The sequence below is a fragment of the Conger conger genome, chromosome 18, assembly GCF_963514075.1.
Source record: "Conger conger chromosome 18, fConCon1.1, whole genome shotgun sequence".
Lineage (NCBI taxonomy): Eukaryota > Metazoa > Chordata > Actinopteri > Anguilliformes > Congridae > Conger > Conger conger.
Window position 1 is genome coordinate 21,421,874 of NC_083777.1, and position 16,498 is coordinate 21,438,371.

Below are 16,498 nucleotides of genomic sequence, written 5' to 3' on the forward strand. Positions count from 1 at the left end.
ACCCTCGAGTAACCTGAAGGGCTTAAAATGGAGCTATGCCTATAAGTACAGCTGTTGTATGCTAGAAAGGGACATCTGTTGAGTAAAAATGTATTATATAAAAGCAAGCATTTACTGTTATGTGAATAAGTTGAAAGGAAATGTTTATTAATTGTGCATGCTTGTACATCTACAGAAATGTGTCCTTTTTTAGAAAATATTTTTCTAATGTGTCTAATTAAATATATGAATGAAATATGCTGAAATTTGTGTCTTATTGACTTGTTTTTTTCTCTTTTATCAACTCATTTTGCATTACCAACCACCAGGTTCAAAGAGTAAGTACTATGAATTTATTTATGATTGCGTGATATATTTATGATTCTGTGTCTTTGTTTTTTTTTAAGTGTATATTAATCAAAGGGAAAAATTTATTTTCGCAAAGTTAAAATTTATAAAATGTAATGTGCCAGTTTTTGTTTTGATTTCAGTAAAAAAAAAACATAATAAATACATGCTGTTTGATCATAATCTTGATCCGAGTGAAACCAGCGAAATGTAGTAGCATTGTTGTTGAAACATCTGAGTTGTTGTAGGTGCTAAATTAGTTTTTCGTGACTTTTTTTTCCTGCGTCTAAAGGCGACAGGCGGAGTGCGCCAAAACCGCCAGGATCCAGATGGCACTGCCGGCGGGGAAAGCTGCCGGGGCAGCCCCCAGCAATCTCTACGAGGAGCTGGGCGACAGCACCATGTGAGTCCGCTATCCTCATCCAGATGACCCGCCGCTAAATACCCACTTACTCCCACTCACCTATCACATCACATTACTCTCTGGGACTTCTCTATGTTTTTCTTACGGGTGAAGCAGCGCTCACCAGTGCACGTTGTCACAACGAGTTCTCCATAACCCCAGGCGGAGAGGCACGGGGGTCACTGCCATTACCAGCACAGACACTTTCGTTGTCGTTTGTAGCTAAGTCGAGACGCTGGGTGTCTTTCCGCTTTCATACTGATATATACAGCAAACATTGAGTGATAGCTGATGTTTTAATTGCTTACTGTATGGTTCTGAGACACTTTGAAGAGAAAGAAAGTTTGGCCTCATCAAAAAAGCTTTTGAATTTTTGAATTTTAGTGCCTACTCTGACATATTTTGAGTACGTATCGTGGTCTATCGGACTGTGCAACTCCCAGCTTGATATTCTGCGGTGTACCAGACCAAAAATATTTAATTTCAAATCAGGTGACTTCAAATGAATTGTAATGGAGCACATCCATAAATGAAGTATCGAGTTTGAGCATTGAATTGCTTCACATTTGCACCTTTATGGTGTGGCCAGCCAAAATATGGGAGTTTCAGCAGATGGCTTCATCAAAGCTCTTTGAGATCACCTTTGAGTTGCCTAAATAAACTTCATGCAGTATTCAACCAAAGAAGGGCCATTGGTTTACCTGGCAAATATTTGTACCTGCACACTGTCCACTCCTAGTTCCACAGTGCTTAATTCAGACACATCTAGGTCACATTAACAGCGCCACAAAATACAAGCATTGCAGTTTTGGCACACCACGGTGCAAGCAACTTTGCTATAAACCAGACCTGGCCACCCACAGTGATATAATGCTACTGCTACTATGCATTGCCGTGGTCTGCATGGAGATTTACCATTGTGCTGGGCACCATTAGCAAGTTTGGTTATTAATTTTTTATCATACTTCTATGCCTCAGCAGTTCTGTTCCTCCTCCGAGTGAGAGCCAATAATATATTCCGATTTAAGTTTTGAATAAAACATCGTCTAATATATGCAATAAAAATGTCTTCGATAAAGTTAGAGTTAACAGAATGCGGACGTTCATTATCTGCAGGGTAGTTGACTTAAGGTCACTCCGCGAAGACCAGCTAAAAGAACTGGGCTGTGTTAAAAGGTAATTAAAACGGAAGCAGTTTAGTGTCCTTGTGTCCACAGCGGTCGCGGGCGAATGCTTTCAGTCGCGACGTCTCTGTCGCTGGATACGCCTGACAGCCCGATGCAAAGCCGCGGGGTGCTGCCAGGGCGACCGCGAAAAAGACGTTAAAAAACCCGGGATAATGATGTCTAAATCTGTATCTAATGGCGACGGCGGTGATACCAGTGGCATGTCAGCATCAGGGGGTTTTGAAGCAATGCCTGCTACGTGATGTCACCGCTAAAAGGAGCGCCGTTGACAAAGTTCTGACAGGAAACATCAAGCCCGGAGATAACTTCTCATCCATTACTCGTCCCGCAGATGCGGGGCGGAGATTAAAGGAGATGTTCTGTGCGGCTGTACCGTGTCACAGCCGAGCCGAGCTTTTCATGAGATGCGAGAAAGTGTCAGATGAGTGAATAAATCCTCCTCAAAACATCTATCAATTTCATTTCGCATCCGCCCGGTTTGATGACAGCTTTGCCTTTAGCTCAAGGGGATTTCGTGAACTTTAAACTCTTGGTTTCCATTTCGATCCGGGGAGGGAGGGAGAGAGGGACGGGTCCCCGCCTATTCTACTGGCTAGTTGGTCAGTTTCTAGTTCTTTATTACAGTTTTTAAATATTAATTAAAAAGTCTGCCCGGGGACAGAACATCCATTGCCCTTGCACTCGCCCCTTTATGCATATTCATAAGACGAAGTCACAGTGGACAGTGGAATTCTTTTCAGCGGCAGGGAAACAGAAGGTTCAGTTTTAATTAAGAATATGGAGCTATGGGGTGGACAGAATCCCTGATATTGCCTTCCTCAGACATGGACCGCTTCTTCCAGCCTGTTTTTAACATCTGTCGTGTACCTCTTTTTTTCCCCCCCTCTCATCTTCCCCCGTCCCCTCGTTCTGCCAGCAGACTCCAGTAAGTAGGCCCTTTTCGCCGGAGGCAGCTGCACTGACTCAGATCCATACACCGGAGCCGCTTGTTCATTAGGAATCTGGTTCGGCTTTGGTTAAGCTCTCCTTCTCAATTATAGGACATCCTTATCTGGGAGCTAAGAGCTCGCTGATAATGTATTCACCGCTCAATAATGATCTGTGCTGATGTTGATGGTATTTAGGACACTAAGCAGCCTTTGTTGCCGGTTCAATTGTGGGTTTGTCATTTGAATTCACTCTTTAGCTGCTTTAGTGTTAGAAGCTTGTTCTGGGGCCTTACTGATGAATGTTAAACCTTGTATTTGTTGCAGATGTGATAGGTAAGCTTGCCATGTAGGTTAGGTGAGAAAAAAAGTTGCCTTCACTTGTTTATGACATGCCTCCCTACAATTATGTAGGCTTAGTGAGTCCCCTGTGGGTGCTAGTTGTTTAGCACGTAGGCGATTTGCTCTTCCTTTACACAACAGACAACTTGTTTGACATGACAAGCTGTTTTACATAAATAGTAGTTTAGTTTTTCTTTGTCAGCTTCCTTAGTACCTGTCAGTAGTTTAGAAACAATCTTCCAAAGGCATAAACTTACCTCCAAACATTGCTTTGTGTTGACACGTTGAGAAATCCCTGCTGCTCTCTAAGAAATCAGTCGTCCTGACTAAGACCTTTTATATTTATTGAAACAGTATCAACAACTGTTACTAAAAAGGAAATAATGAATCCATTCAGAGGGATTGATGTTATGAAGATTCATTGGAGATGCTTTACTTCACTGCAACCAACAAAAAAAACACACAAGCCTTTCTTTCTGCATAAATTAATCCATATCTTTTATTCATGCTTTAGAAGAAATCTCACTTAGGAAATGCCTATGGGAGGCAGCGTGGTGATGCCGACCACTTCAGCAGTGTCTTCACACAGCTCACACCTCTTTCCTCCCCACTCCTCACTATTTTATCACTGCTACTTATCATCACTGCTTTCCTTTCAAGTCTTTTTCTTCTTTTCCTTTTGAAACGGAGCAGGGGAAAAAAGCTCTCATTAGCAGGGAGCGATGGGCCTCAGCTGGCGAATGCGTTCATGTCGCGCTCCCTCTCCGCCCGCAAGCACCCGACGTCCAACGGCGCCTTCTACAGCAGCCTGGCCTTCCCCTCGGACGAAAACCCGCTGACCGTCAACAACCCCCTGTACGAGGACGGGGGCCCCGACAGCCCGGAGAGTCTGGGGGCGTCCGGGCGGCCGCGGGCCCTGACGGGGTTCCGCTCCCCCCAGCCGCAGGGCCTGAGGCGGGAGGGCGGGAGGGCGGGCCGCGCCTGGAGCCTGCCCGCCCCGCTCCACCGCCGCTGGGTGTACGAGGCGCTGAGCAGGCAGCTGGTGGCGGAGCCGGCTGATTGGGAGATGCAGCTGCTGAAGGCGGAGCTGAGGGGCAGTAAGGATGACCTGGACCGTGCCTGGGGGCCGTGGGGCTGGGGGGCGGAGCCCAAGCTGACGGTCCGAGAGCAGGCCCGGCAGTTTGAGCTGCAGGCCCTGCTGGACAGGATGCCCCGCTCAGGCCGCGAGTCCAAGAACTCCCTCCTCTCCCCGAACTGTACTGGGGACACGTGGGACCTCGCCGACCACATGCTGTGGGCCCCAGAAAGCCACGGTAGCCTCAGGTGCTCGCCGGTGGGCAGGGACATCCCCCCCTGCATCGCCATGGTGGCCCAGAGCGACCTGACCCCGCCCCCCGTCCCTCGGCCCACCCCGCCTGTGCTACGCAAGTTCAGCTCCTGCATCTCCAGCTACGTCACCGTGGAGCCCTGTGAGGTCAAGGTGGAGATCATCCCAGACGACCCCCTGCCTCCAGCCTGGCATCCTCCTCCCGCCCCGCCCTCTCCCCCTCTCCCTCCCACTGTAGAAACCCCACCCTCGATCCCGCCGCCCCCACCTCTGCCACCCCCACAGCTTCTGTATGGCCCTCGCCTACCCCTCCCCTCTCCCTCCCCCCCCCTCGTCAGCCAGCTGGCCCCCGCCTCGCCATTCGTCCTGCCCCCCCTGCCCCCGGACGTGTCCCTTCGGCCAGTCTCTTTGCGCCCCATACCCCCCACTCCCCCCCTGTCCGAACCAGAGGCCCCGAGGAAGGAACTGAAAGGAATCCTCCGGAACCTCCAAAACCTTCCAGCCATTGAGAGGTCCGTTGCCAACCTGTACTGTCAAATAGATAGGAACAAAACCCCACCGCCGACGGTCCACAAGCCACAAGTGTCTGCAGAGGAGGACCCTCCCCTGCCTCCGCCCCCCCAGGAGCCTGCCCGGCCAAATCCCAGCATGCACTGCACTTTGGAGGAAGCGGGAAAGTGACTTCCTTCTCAGGCTGCCACCCACTGACCCTTCCACACTCCCTCTGCCTCCTCTGCTCTCTGTCCATCTGTTTTCCTTTTCTTTTCATCTCATCTTTTCTCCAGCAATGTTTGTACGCTGGTTGTTTATAGTCATCACATATTTTCGTTGATGTTTACACAATTTTGTAAGTTAATTGCTTTAAGATTTCAGATTTGAAAGAGGGATCCTTTGCAGAATGCCCCCCCTTCTCCACTTAAGAATAAAGCATGAATAAAGACTTAAACCAATATTGACAACATAGAAATGCAAACATGCCAAATTCATGATGAGACCATCACTGATATACAGGTGACTTCAAAGCGTAAATTAATGTTGTCAAGGTATTATTCAGTCAGTCTCAAAATGGACATAGTGTCACAAGTGTTCAGATTGTTTATAAATGTGTTTTTTTGTACACTGCATGCTTCTCTGTCCTTTCCTTCTGTACTTCCCATTGTTCTCCAGCCACCTTTGAGCTCAGACAAGCCGGGGCCTTCCAGACAGAGAGTTTTATGTTCCTCCAGTTGCCTGCCAAGAACTGTCCCATCTCCGCCCTAATTTCACGGCTCGAGCAGACTCGCAATCAAGTTGTCAGTGCAGAAGCGTGACTGCAAATTACCTGACACTGTTCACTTCCAAATGACTGGTTTGACTGCACTTCAGACCTTAAAGCCGTCCCATTGGTTGTCACTTGCCATTACATGTTGTGCGAGTTGTTAAAGAAGGGTTATTGTGTGACACCGTGTTTAGTGAGGAAGATCTGGAGTGGTACGCAATCGAAAGTCGATTTCTAGAGAGAGTCATTGTCACCTCATCAGTACTATGGCTTGGTCCTCCACTTCCTCAGGCATTGGAAGAGTAGCATGTTATATTTAAATTATTGACAGCTAATTGTGTGTTCTATATCGTTAGCAAATGTTAACCAATGTTAGGTGACAGTCCTTTGATCGCTGCCTAATGCTACCTGGCTGTCCATCATGAATGAGACACAAAAAATGTTAAAGGGAAACAATTCCCAAGTCATTGGGTCTATTCCTGTTCACAGAAATCTGTGTTTTGAAAACAGCAGTTTTATCCTTTAAACTTGCTCGCTTTAAGAAGCTACTGAACCCTCCCATATTCCAAGACTCTCATCTTCCTCTCCTGTCTGCACCTCATAAAGAAATTAAAACATCAGTAGAGAGCCACAACCTCCTTTTTGTCACACTTTTGTCAACTTGAACAATTATAAAATCACTTGGCATACCATTTGGCCTCCTGTTAAATGGATACAGGTTGAAGTTTGTCCTTTTGAAGTTGTTCTTTTTACCAAACGCAGTGGTCTAAACAATGAAAAATGTTTTAAGGTGTCTAAGGTTAAGACAACCTACAGTGTAAATATTGAATGTAATGCGTCCCACTAGCGCTTCCCTGTTGCCTCTTTCACTGGTGAACGGGATTACGCTCAATGCTACTGCGCAGATCTGACACAGATCAAAAAAATGGCAAATGACCAACTTTAGCCTGGGAAATAACAGGAAAGACTGGGCCGCAAACAGAGGAAACCTCCGAGAATTTGTGCTGCTAAACAGGGGGATCAAACAGGCAGGGTGTCAGAAGGCGCTTCGGCCCGTGTCAGTTACTACTGCAACAAGACGGATGTGTCAGCACACGGGCGCATAACGGCAGTTATTTTCCCTTTTGTGTTGATTTCTGGACATTCTCTATTGAGCGGTCGGCCCGTTTCAGAAGCCCTGTGATTTGTATTGGGATTCCTCCGTGACAGACCCGCGCCGCGTCTCGACGATGTGATTATCTGCGACTCTCAGAGACGAGTTTCGCTGGAGATAATCTCGTCCTCAGGTGCTTTGAACCTGGCACACGTTCCACTTTCTAGTAATTACATTAGTGTGTAGATATGGGCAGTCTCCCTCCCCGCTTTAAATCCTCAGAGATGCAGGACCTGTTAAGAGCGCAGTATCAGTGATATCCACGCCGGGGAATAAATCCGCCTCTCGTTTTCGAGATAGCCAGTGGAACGCTTTGTCCCTCCAGCTACATCGACTGGGAGGCGGGGAGCGGAGCACTGCAGTACCCCACCTTCACCGAACCATCCCCACACAGCTCCCCGAAACAGAAGCAATCACAGTCATCACTGTTCAGTGACAAGTCTTCACCCATCCTCTGCCTGTCTCTCCATCTGAAAAAAGTGATATGTAAATGTTATGTGATTTATCAGTCACCAGGGATTACTAGCATCTGCCAGGCGAGTAGAAAACGTGATGTAATTAGGTCGTTTTTGTTCACTGCCCAAACGCTCCTGAATGAACAGAAAGGTCCTGTTTCAGGGGAACGAGGCCGGGGAGCGATGGGGTTGGTTTTTATGAATGCGGCTCAGCGCGCGGTGTTGGGCGTCAGGAATCTGCAATATTATCGGCGGTTTCCATCTGGAACCTTCCTCTTTATTCTTCACCCCGAGACAGAGGCATCGACTAATTCTCTGAGCTTTGGCCCGCAAGCTTTCATCATTCAATTCCTGCCATTTCCAGTTGGTTTGAATCGTGAAAACAATTCACTTACACGGCAGAGAGAGTCAATATACCGTATCACAAAGATTATATTTTAAAAGTTTGTTCCAGAAGTTTATGGTGGCTTTGTAATTTGCTTTCCCTTCGATGTCATTCAGTCTTCCTCTCCGTTTGTTAGTTTGCTGAGCAAAGGGTGAAAATGGCTATATTTTGGCAAGTTAATGCGTTTTATATTGACTGTGACTGCCTTCAAAGGTAATGCGCAGACACAATATAACAGGGGTCATACATGAAATACCAGTATTATAAAATGAGAAGGCAGGATGAAACGGTTACACGTAAGTTGAAACTTGGAAATAATCCATGATTTCGTTTTTTTATCATCATCATCATCATTATTATTATTATTATTATTATTATTATGTCAAAATGATTCCGTTGCATTGTCATTTACTCATGATTTCCCCTTTCTTATTACAGGCGAGGATATGGACGCCACGAGGTAAGCATTTTTACAGATGGACATAGATGTTTCATGGTGTGAAAGCTGAATTAAACTTTTTACTTGATAAGTCACAACAATTTTCAGTCATTTTAGCAATTATGTAGAGTGCAGATATTTAATGCCTGCAAATACTAAAATGTAGCATCTCAGCTTCACTCAGCTCGGGGAGAAGGTTTGAAAGTGCGATTCTATGCGTGAATGAGCCAAGACTGTCCGCTGCCACACTGCATATTTTTACTACTTTACCTTCTTTTTGAAGATCAATCCTTAACCTTTGACCTTTTCTGCTGTCTCTGCACATCCAGCACCAGCTAAATGAAGCTATAGTCCAGGGATTATCAAATCTGGCTCTCGAATCCAAATCCAGCCCTGGTTTTCTTTTCTCCTGGGAAATTAACTGAACAATTAGTGCTCCAAATTGGCCAGACTCTCTTAACACTGGACTTTCAGGTATAGAGACGGTGGGAAACCAGCAGTTCTCAGCCCCCGCTGTGATTTGATGATCCCTGGGATACTCTTTTCTCTTCTGTCTCCAACTTCTTTCTCTTCCTCTTCCCGTAAATCTGTAGCAACATCAGCAGTTGCTGAGGCCGTCCCTCCTCCGGCCCGAGGTACGGACTTTGCCCCTTCTCTAAGCTTTGTGCTGTAGTCCGGCGGGCTTGGGTGGCTCGCTGTTGCATGCCTGTGGGTGTACTTTGGAGTAACAGCTATGCTTCATCTTCAGGAGCTGTCTATGGAGTCTGGCATCGACCCTGGACAAGAGTACTATGCTCAGGACTACTATAATTATGATCAGGGGTAAGTGTTTCTCCGATGGGGATCGTCTGCTCTCAGGGTTTTTTATTATGTGTACGATTGGCTGAGACAGACAGTTTTTGTGTACATTGAAGGATAGTTTTACATTCTTCTCAATAATTCATATTATGTACCCAGAATGACCCTATACCAGTCAGTGTAAAGCTGCATAGCCTTCAGAAACTTGAAATATTCCTTCATTGTAAACAAAAAACTGCCTGGGCCAATTGAAAAAATATACTTAAACTGAAATGTTTTGGTAAAAACCTAGAAAGTGATGTGGCGCTTTAAACCTCCCTCATTATTTCTCTTTTCATCTCAGAAATCCCTTTTTATATGTTCACCTACAGTATAAACAAATTTAAAACGACAGTCTGCCAGAACCATTCTTGAAATGTGCTTTAATTGCATCATTTGCCAAGTAAAGCCAGTACCTCCACCGGAGCCTTATCCCTTTCAGTTTTGCTAAATGTGCAGAATTTTTTATAATTCATTATAAACACAGTTAAGGTACCTTTTCAATCATAATACATGGCTGAGCCACACATTTAAGTTTATACAATGAAATGCCATATGGCCTGTGATTAAATAGGACACTTAGGAGAACAGATGTGATGTAATTGCAGTTTACTCTTGGATTTGCTTTTTATACATCGTTAGAAGTGGACAGAAAACGTTTTTGATGAATATTTCTTAAAAATTAAGAAATATTTTGTTAATATGGTACTCCTTGCATAGGTCTCAGATAACCACAGACCTTTTAAACACTGTGGCATATTAAATATATCATCATACTTTTCTGTTAATCAAAATTAAAAAGAATTTATGAAGAACAGGTGGCCATTTTAAGGCCAATTACATGAAGCCACACCTACTGTACAGTTACATGCTAAAACCAGCTTACCCAGGAGAGATGTCCCATAGAATCTCATCTCTATAGGCCAGATTGGCTACTGTGTGATTTCATGTATATTAACTCGAACAATAAAAAAAAGCCAAACCATTAGTCTGGTTATCAGGCACAAACTCACCTGTAGAGGGTGCTCTGAAGGCCTCTTGTTCCATGTCTAACTTTGAGAAAGTCCTGTAACCCTGGCTTGTGTCACTGTGCAGAGCAGTGAGGGGGGAGGCTGTGTTAACAGAGGGGGACCCAGACAAAAAAAACTGTTCACAATCTCCATCAGTCATTTCCCCTGGCACCAACGCTCACCCCGTTCTATATTTCAATGTCTGCCCTCCAGATGGAAAACGAATATTTGCCGTCTTTAAAAGATGGAACATCCTCTTGAGTTACGATGAAGGTCCAATCAATATTCCTTTATTTCTTTTGCTGATTGAACTGTTTTTTGGGGACATTTTCTTGCTCTGTGGTTTCCATGTCTTTATAAATGTGGGCAGCAATCCAAAAATAGTAGGTGTGTCTTGTCAATGCAGTTTATCACGTTTCTCCCGGAAGCAAAAAGTAAGAGATTTCAAAACTTGGAACAATGTTTTTTCTGCAGTGAGTCTCAGCTTTATGGAGAGGAAGGAGTGCTTTTGCTAAATAAGACTCCTGGGAACTCAGATGTCCAGTAAATCTTACATCCCTGCCATCACTACACACCTCATTGCATCTTCACACAGTAGCCCAAAGGCGGAAACCGTTTGCATTACATATTCAGCTACACACAACCTGGGAGACATTATAAGCAGCCTAGAGGAAGCAATGTAGACAAAAGCAACTCAGAGGAAGGCATTCAGAGTGTTACATTTGTTACTACATTCAATAGGATAAAGTATTTTTTATTTTTTTTTAATGCAAATTTATTCAATGTGCGAAACTGTATTCTCTCTGTATTCTCCCTGTATTCTACTTAGGTATGACTTGCCACAGTACGGGAGCCGCAGAAAGCTGATCTCCCCCATGTACGATGAATATGGAGAGGTAATCATGGAGGATGATGGGTTTTACTACAGCCCACATGGCTCTGAGGTAGATTCCCCCCAATATCGTTTCATTCCTGCATTAACAGCCTGGTAAAGTCACCATTATGTACAGGTGAAAATATATTTGTGTGTGTTATTTCGAAGCACTTTAATATCCACCGCAAGTACAGATGTAATAAACTAAGGTGAAAATTATTCCATTGCGCTTATGTGGAAAGTGACGATCTCTTAAAAAAGGTCTGGCTGTTCTTATGCATAATTCATGTGTGGCTCTTTGAGCCATGAAAAATCCATCTTTTTTTTCTTCCCCCCCAGGAATTTGTCTAAACAAGTATTCAGGTATCCTCTGTTAATCCCTTGTAATGAATAAAAAAGCATTCATTTAACTGATTCAATTGGAATTTCAAATTCAGAGTAGGCACACGTGCACTACAGAGAAAAGGAGCGCATCTTTTTTCAAAGGAAAATGTTCATTGCTTGGAGTGTTGTCACTGTGACAGGTGCGTGGGAGAGGGCGGGGCAGACGACCAATGCGAGGCGGCCCGCCCAGGAGGGTCGGGTTTAGGGACCTGCCTCCCGAGGATGAGATTGAGGCGGAGCCAGAAGAAGCCGCCGCCGCGGAAACCGGAAGCTCGAAAGCCGCCAAGAGGCTGAAGTCGGTCATGAAGCTGAGCAAGCTGTTAGTGTCCTCCAAAGGCGCCGAACCGCCCGCCGACGCACCCACGCCTTCGTCCCCCTGGAAAAAGGCCAAACTATTCCCCATGATGTTCAAGGGCAAGAAGGACAAGGACTACGCCAAGCTGATGTCCGCACGGCGCGTTGACAGCCAGGACAGCCTGGCCGGCCTGCCCTCCACGGCGGAGGGCGTAGTCTCGGAGAAGCCGTCGGCCAAGAAGCAGCTGGGCAAAATGCTGAAGCGCATCAACATCTCCAAAAAGCTGCAGGTTCGGCGGGAGTCCCAGGGCAGCCTCAGGAGCTCGGCCGCAGGAAGCGAGAAGGACGAGGTCTCCTCGCGAGGTGCCAGTGAGGAGGAGGAGAGGAAGTCCAAGGTCTCCATCAGCGTGACGGGGGAGAGCGAGCCAGAGGCTAGTGGCTCGGATGTCGAGAGAGCCCGCCGGGCGAGGGACCAGTCTGGGGACGAGTCTGCCGCTTCCGGTGAGGATAAGGACTATCTTAAAGTGGACCTGGACAGAGACGATGCCCTGGAAAGCACGGTGGATTCGGATGAGGAGCAGGAGGAGCCCGTCGACGACTCGGATGAGGAGAGCAAGTCCAAGTCCGAGAAAGACGATGAGTCCGGCTCAGAAAAAGAGTCTGTTTCAGAAAAGGAATCTGGAACGGAGAAGTCAGGAACGGAGAAGTCAGGAACGGAAAAGGAGTCAGGGACGGAGAAAGAATCTGGTTCTGAAGACGAGTCCAAAACAGAAAAAGAATCAAGTGCAGAAGAAGAGTCTGGAACAGAAAAAGAATCAGGCACAGAGAAAGAATCGGGCACAGAGAAAGAATCGGGCACAGAGAAAGAATCGGGTACTGAGAAAGAATCAGGTACAGAAAAAGAATCGGGTGCTGAAGAAGAGTCTGAAACAGAAAAAGGGTCAGGCTCGGAGGAAGAGTCGGGTACAGAGAAAGGGTCAGGTACGGAAGACGAGTCAGGTACAGAGAAAGATTCTGAAGAGGAAGAAGATGAGGACGATGAAGACAAAAGCACGGCATCTGGGGTAACGGGCTCTGGTTCGAAGATGTCCTCCTCTGCCCGCTCTTCCATGAAGTCATCCAGGACAGCCACCAGCAGGGCATCATCAGAGAAGTCCAGTGGGCAGAGTAGTGATGTTGGCGGCTCTGCCTCTGAATCAGGTTCCCAGAGATCTGGCTCTGAGTCAGGCTCCCAGAGATCTCCCTCCGTGTCAGGCTCCCAGAGATCGGCGTCTGAGTCAGGCTCCCAGAGATCTGGCTCCGAGTCAGGCTCCGAGAGGTCCTCCATCCACTCCTCAGCAAGGTCTTCCCTGACCGGGGCCAGCAGACGGTCTTCAGAGCAATCGGGCGGAGAGGCCTCAGGGAGCGAGGCCGGCAGCAGTGCAGGGCGAAGCGGGAGCGAGGCGGAGGCCAGCGGGTCAGAGGTCAGCGGGTCAGAAGATGGCGGGTCAGTGCGCAGCAGTGCCTCCAGCCGCCGGTCGACCGGCGGAAGCTCGCAGTCCGGAAGTGAGAGGAGCGCTGCAAGCTCCAGATCCACCGGCGGGAGCCATAGGTCCCGGAAATCCATCCTCTCTGGAGGCTCTGAGGACACGATCGATGAGGAGAGCGAGCAGGAGGCATCAGACGAGGCGGAGTCAAAGCCCTCGGAGGATGAGTCCAGCACAGGGGCGCAGTCCAGGAGATCCAGCATCTCGACTATAAAAAGCGGGGGGAGTGTTGGCCCGCACGTGGGAACGCCGTATGGCTCGGAAGAGAGCAGCAGCGCAGTGGAAAGCTCTGATGATTTTCATGGACTTTCTCCTATAACTGAAGTCGACGAGGATGCAATAACTTCCGGCAAAACGTCTGTGGCCTCAGAAGACAGCGGCCATAGCGAGCCCTCGGTTGGGTCCAACGATGAGGATGGGGAGGATGAAGAGTCGGGGGCCGAGGGAGGTGGCACCTCTTTGTAGATGAACTGTAGGGCAGTCAAGTAAGCTGGGTTCAGTCGTTTGCTTGAGTGAGCTGCTTGGTGTGCTCCTGGCCTGGCCCCAACCTCTCTCTCTCTCTCTCTTTTGAAGTGTCACTTTTTGATGTGCTTTCAAACACTGCGAATCAGTTTGAAGTGCCTGTTTAAAAATCAGTCCTTCCAAGTTCCAAAGCTGAAAAATAACTTTATTCAATGTATTTTTCAACTTTATCCTGTACATCTCTGCAACTCCTGATTTGTGTTGTTCTCTTTTGCTGTACACACGGTATTGGTGCTCTTCTTTGTTTTTAATGAATTCTGAAACTGTTTATTACTCTTCAGGCCAGAATCAGTCTAAATGCAAAGCACTTTGTCCTTATTTGCAAGAAACCTAATTAAGCATTCAATTTTTTTTTTCTTATCAAACATTTTGTTGCAGTGGTCACTGGAAATTAGAAAGAATATACGCTGTTTTAATCAAACAAGGATAAAATAAATTACATTTAGATGGATTCTGGACTGTGTATGAGTCAGTCGTGATCAGGGTGGTGTCAGTTTCATTTCAGTCATTAAAATTAAATTCTTGGAATTCAAAAATGGCTTAAATTATCCATGACAATTTTTTTTGATTCTTAATTGAATTGACTGAAATATCTCTACAAAATTGATTGAATCAAGATGGAATTGACCCACACTTCTTCCATTCTCCCATGTAAGCTCCTATGTAACCATCCTCTGTGTCCTCTGTCTATGTTTCCAGTATGGGCGAAACAAGAGGATCAAACTTGTGGTTGACCGGGAGCATGAGACCAGCTCCACAGGGGAAGACAGCGCCCCTGAGTCCCAGCGGAACCGCCTGTCCAACCTGAGCAGCCACAGCAATGTAAACGGGACCGTCTACCTCGCTCAGAATGGGTCCATCATTAGGACCAGGAGACCCGGCCACTCCAACAACCTAAAGGTCTGCTCCCCCGCCAGGCTGGGCAAACATTTCAAAAAGCTGGACAAACTGGCGGTGACTCAGGAAGAAAGGTTCCCGCTCGGGGGCCACGTCGCCACGGGGATCTCCTCCGCCACCGACGAGAACCTGAACCTGAACCTGAACCTGAACCTCAACGCCAGACCCTCCAGTAGCTCCTTGGCTTCCAGCACCACGGGCCCGGACACCGCAGTGCCTAAGTCCAACTCGAAAGCCAGGGGCCGGGGCGCGGACGAGCAGGAGTCCGCCTTGAACGGCGAGGAGGTCAAAGAGCCTTTAGAGTCTCACAGCGAGCACACGCAGTCCGACGACGAGGAGCTGTGGATGGGACCCTGGAACAACCTGCACATACCAATGACAAAACTGTGACCCCTTCTCCTTTTTAAGTTCTGTTGTCTTAAATCGAAGGAAGAGATTCATGTTTTATGCCTAATGCTGTACATGGAGACCCCTTGCCGCTCCCTCCTACAAGAAAAACTACATGGTTGCACTTATGTTTTGTTTATCCTCTTTGCATAACCAATAAGATTTATTTTGCGAAAAATTTGGGTTTCTTAAAATGACTAACTCATTTGTTAAAGCAATATGCTAACAAACTGGATCACATAATCACGTTGTGGTAATCTGTGTGGTACTCAGTTGTTGGTGCCTGAATGAAGGAATGAATGAATTCAGAATGTATTAACTCTAATAACCAAGATGAGAAGCATTTCAGTTTTTGGTCATCAAAACAATGGTCAGTCTAACTGATATCACTCCTGTCGGGTCAAACTGTCTCCTGGTTTTGCTGGGTTTAAGCAAATGCTTATTAATCTCCAAACACTTCTGTCTGAGACAGCTTACTTGCCTACTATTGAGTATACTAGCTGTATACAATGTGTATGCAGCACATATCCTCAATTATTGGCTAGTAAGCTGTTTCAGACATGGCCCTAAATTGGCTGCTAATCAAAAGGAAAACACAAAGCAAGCAGACACTGTGGCCCTCAGGGATATGAGTTTGACATCCCTAGTATGTCAAACTATTATTTTTAGTATTATTTTTAGTATTACCTGATTTTTAATTCTCAAGAAGAGAACACAATCTCATGAATGGATTGTCCGTTTTTCAGTTTTACAGTTAAATTAAGCTAGTCTAAGTGTATTTTGGTTATAAGATATTCTGTTTGAGGAGGAGGCCTTTGGTTTTGTTTTTGTTTTTCTTGGTCATTATTTGACAATAATTCAAATCATTAGATGTTTTGTATGATATATCTTGGAAGATATATGCTCAAATATAGACAAATGAATACTTCAGAGCATTACAGATTTGCATACTGCATACATATTTGGCATATATGTCAATATTTTGGCTACAATTTTATGGTTCTTAATTGACATTTGTAATTAGAGTGTGATATTTTTAACTAAATAAAATGCAATGTGATATCCTCTGTGATTACTGAACTTTTGATATGTCATACAAGTACATCTCTACAGAACTGAAAAGATAACCAAATGCTGTATTGTATACAAAAAATAAACTTTCTTCATGTATTTGTTGACTGCGTATTTGTCCCACCTAAATCTTTTACATTGGATTGGGTTTTATTAGTCAGGACTTTAAGTAGTTAAAGGAGAATTTCAGCACATGATCCTGAACAAGAAGTTTCACCATTTAATAATAACTAACCATTTTGCATGCACTGACTAGTGTGAGAGTCAAGAAATCTACTGAGGTATGTGACGATGTGCAATCTGAATTTAACTGATTTATTTCTATGGAGATTATTATAAATGTAATCAGTCTGAATAAATAAATACAAGGAAATTTGCTGAAATACTTTCATCATGAAATAACTATTTAGCTGAAAAAAAAATTACATGCTTAAAACAAACTTGTGCAGGTGCCTGCAACCCTGGTCCTGAAGGTTTTCATTGTTACTGTACAT

At 45.7% G+C, this 16,498-nt stretch overlaps 1 protein-coding gene across 1 annotated transcript in view; it reads left to right on the forward strand.

Annotated features, from left to right (window-relative positions):
- The window catches only part of LOC133118207 (protocadherin-15-like), a 145,518-nt gene extending 131,030 nt beyond the window's left edge, over window positions 1–14,488 (forward strand). Inside the window, exons 30-39 of the mRNA XM_061228017.1 lie at window positions 309–317; window positions 620–730; window positions 893–908; window positions 7,023–7,028; window positions 8,796–8,837; window positions 8,951–9,024; window positions 10,879–10,993; window positions 11,448–12,241; window positions 12,386–13,612; window positions 14,349–14,488. Of these exons, the coding sequence (XP_061084001.1) occupies window positions 309–317; window positions 620–730; window positions 893–908; window positions 7,023–7,028; window positions 8,796–8,837; window positions 8,951–9,024; window positions 10,879–10,993; window positions 11,448–12,241; window positions 12,386–13,592 (2,374 nt within the window). The 3' untranslated portion in view covers window positions 13,593–13,612; window positions 14,349–14,488. The remainder of the gene's footprint in view (window positions 1–308; window positions 318–619; window positions 731–892; window positions 909–7,022; window positions 7,029–8,795; window positions 8,838–8,950; window positions 9,025–10,878; window positions 10,994–11,447; window positions 12,242–12,385; window positions 13,613–14,348) is intronic.
- The last annotated feature ends 2,010 nt before the right edge of the window (window positions 14,489–16,498 follow it).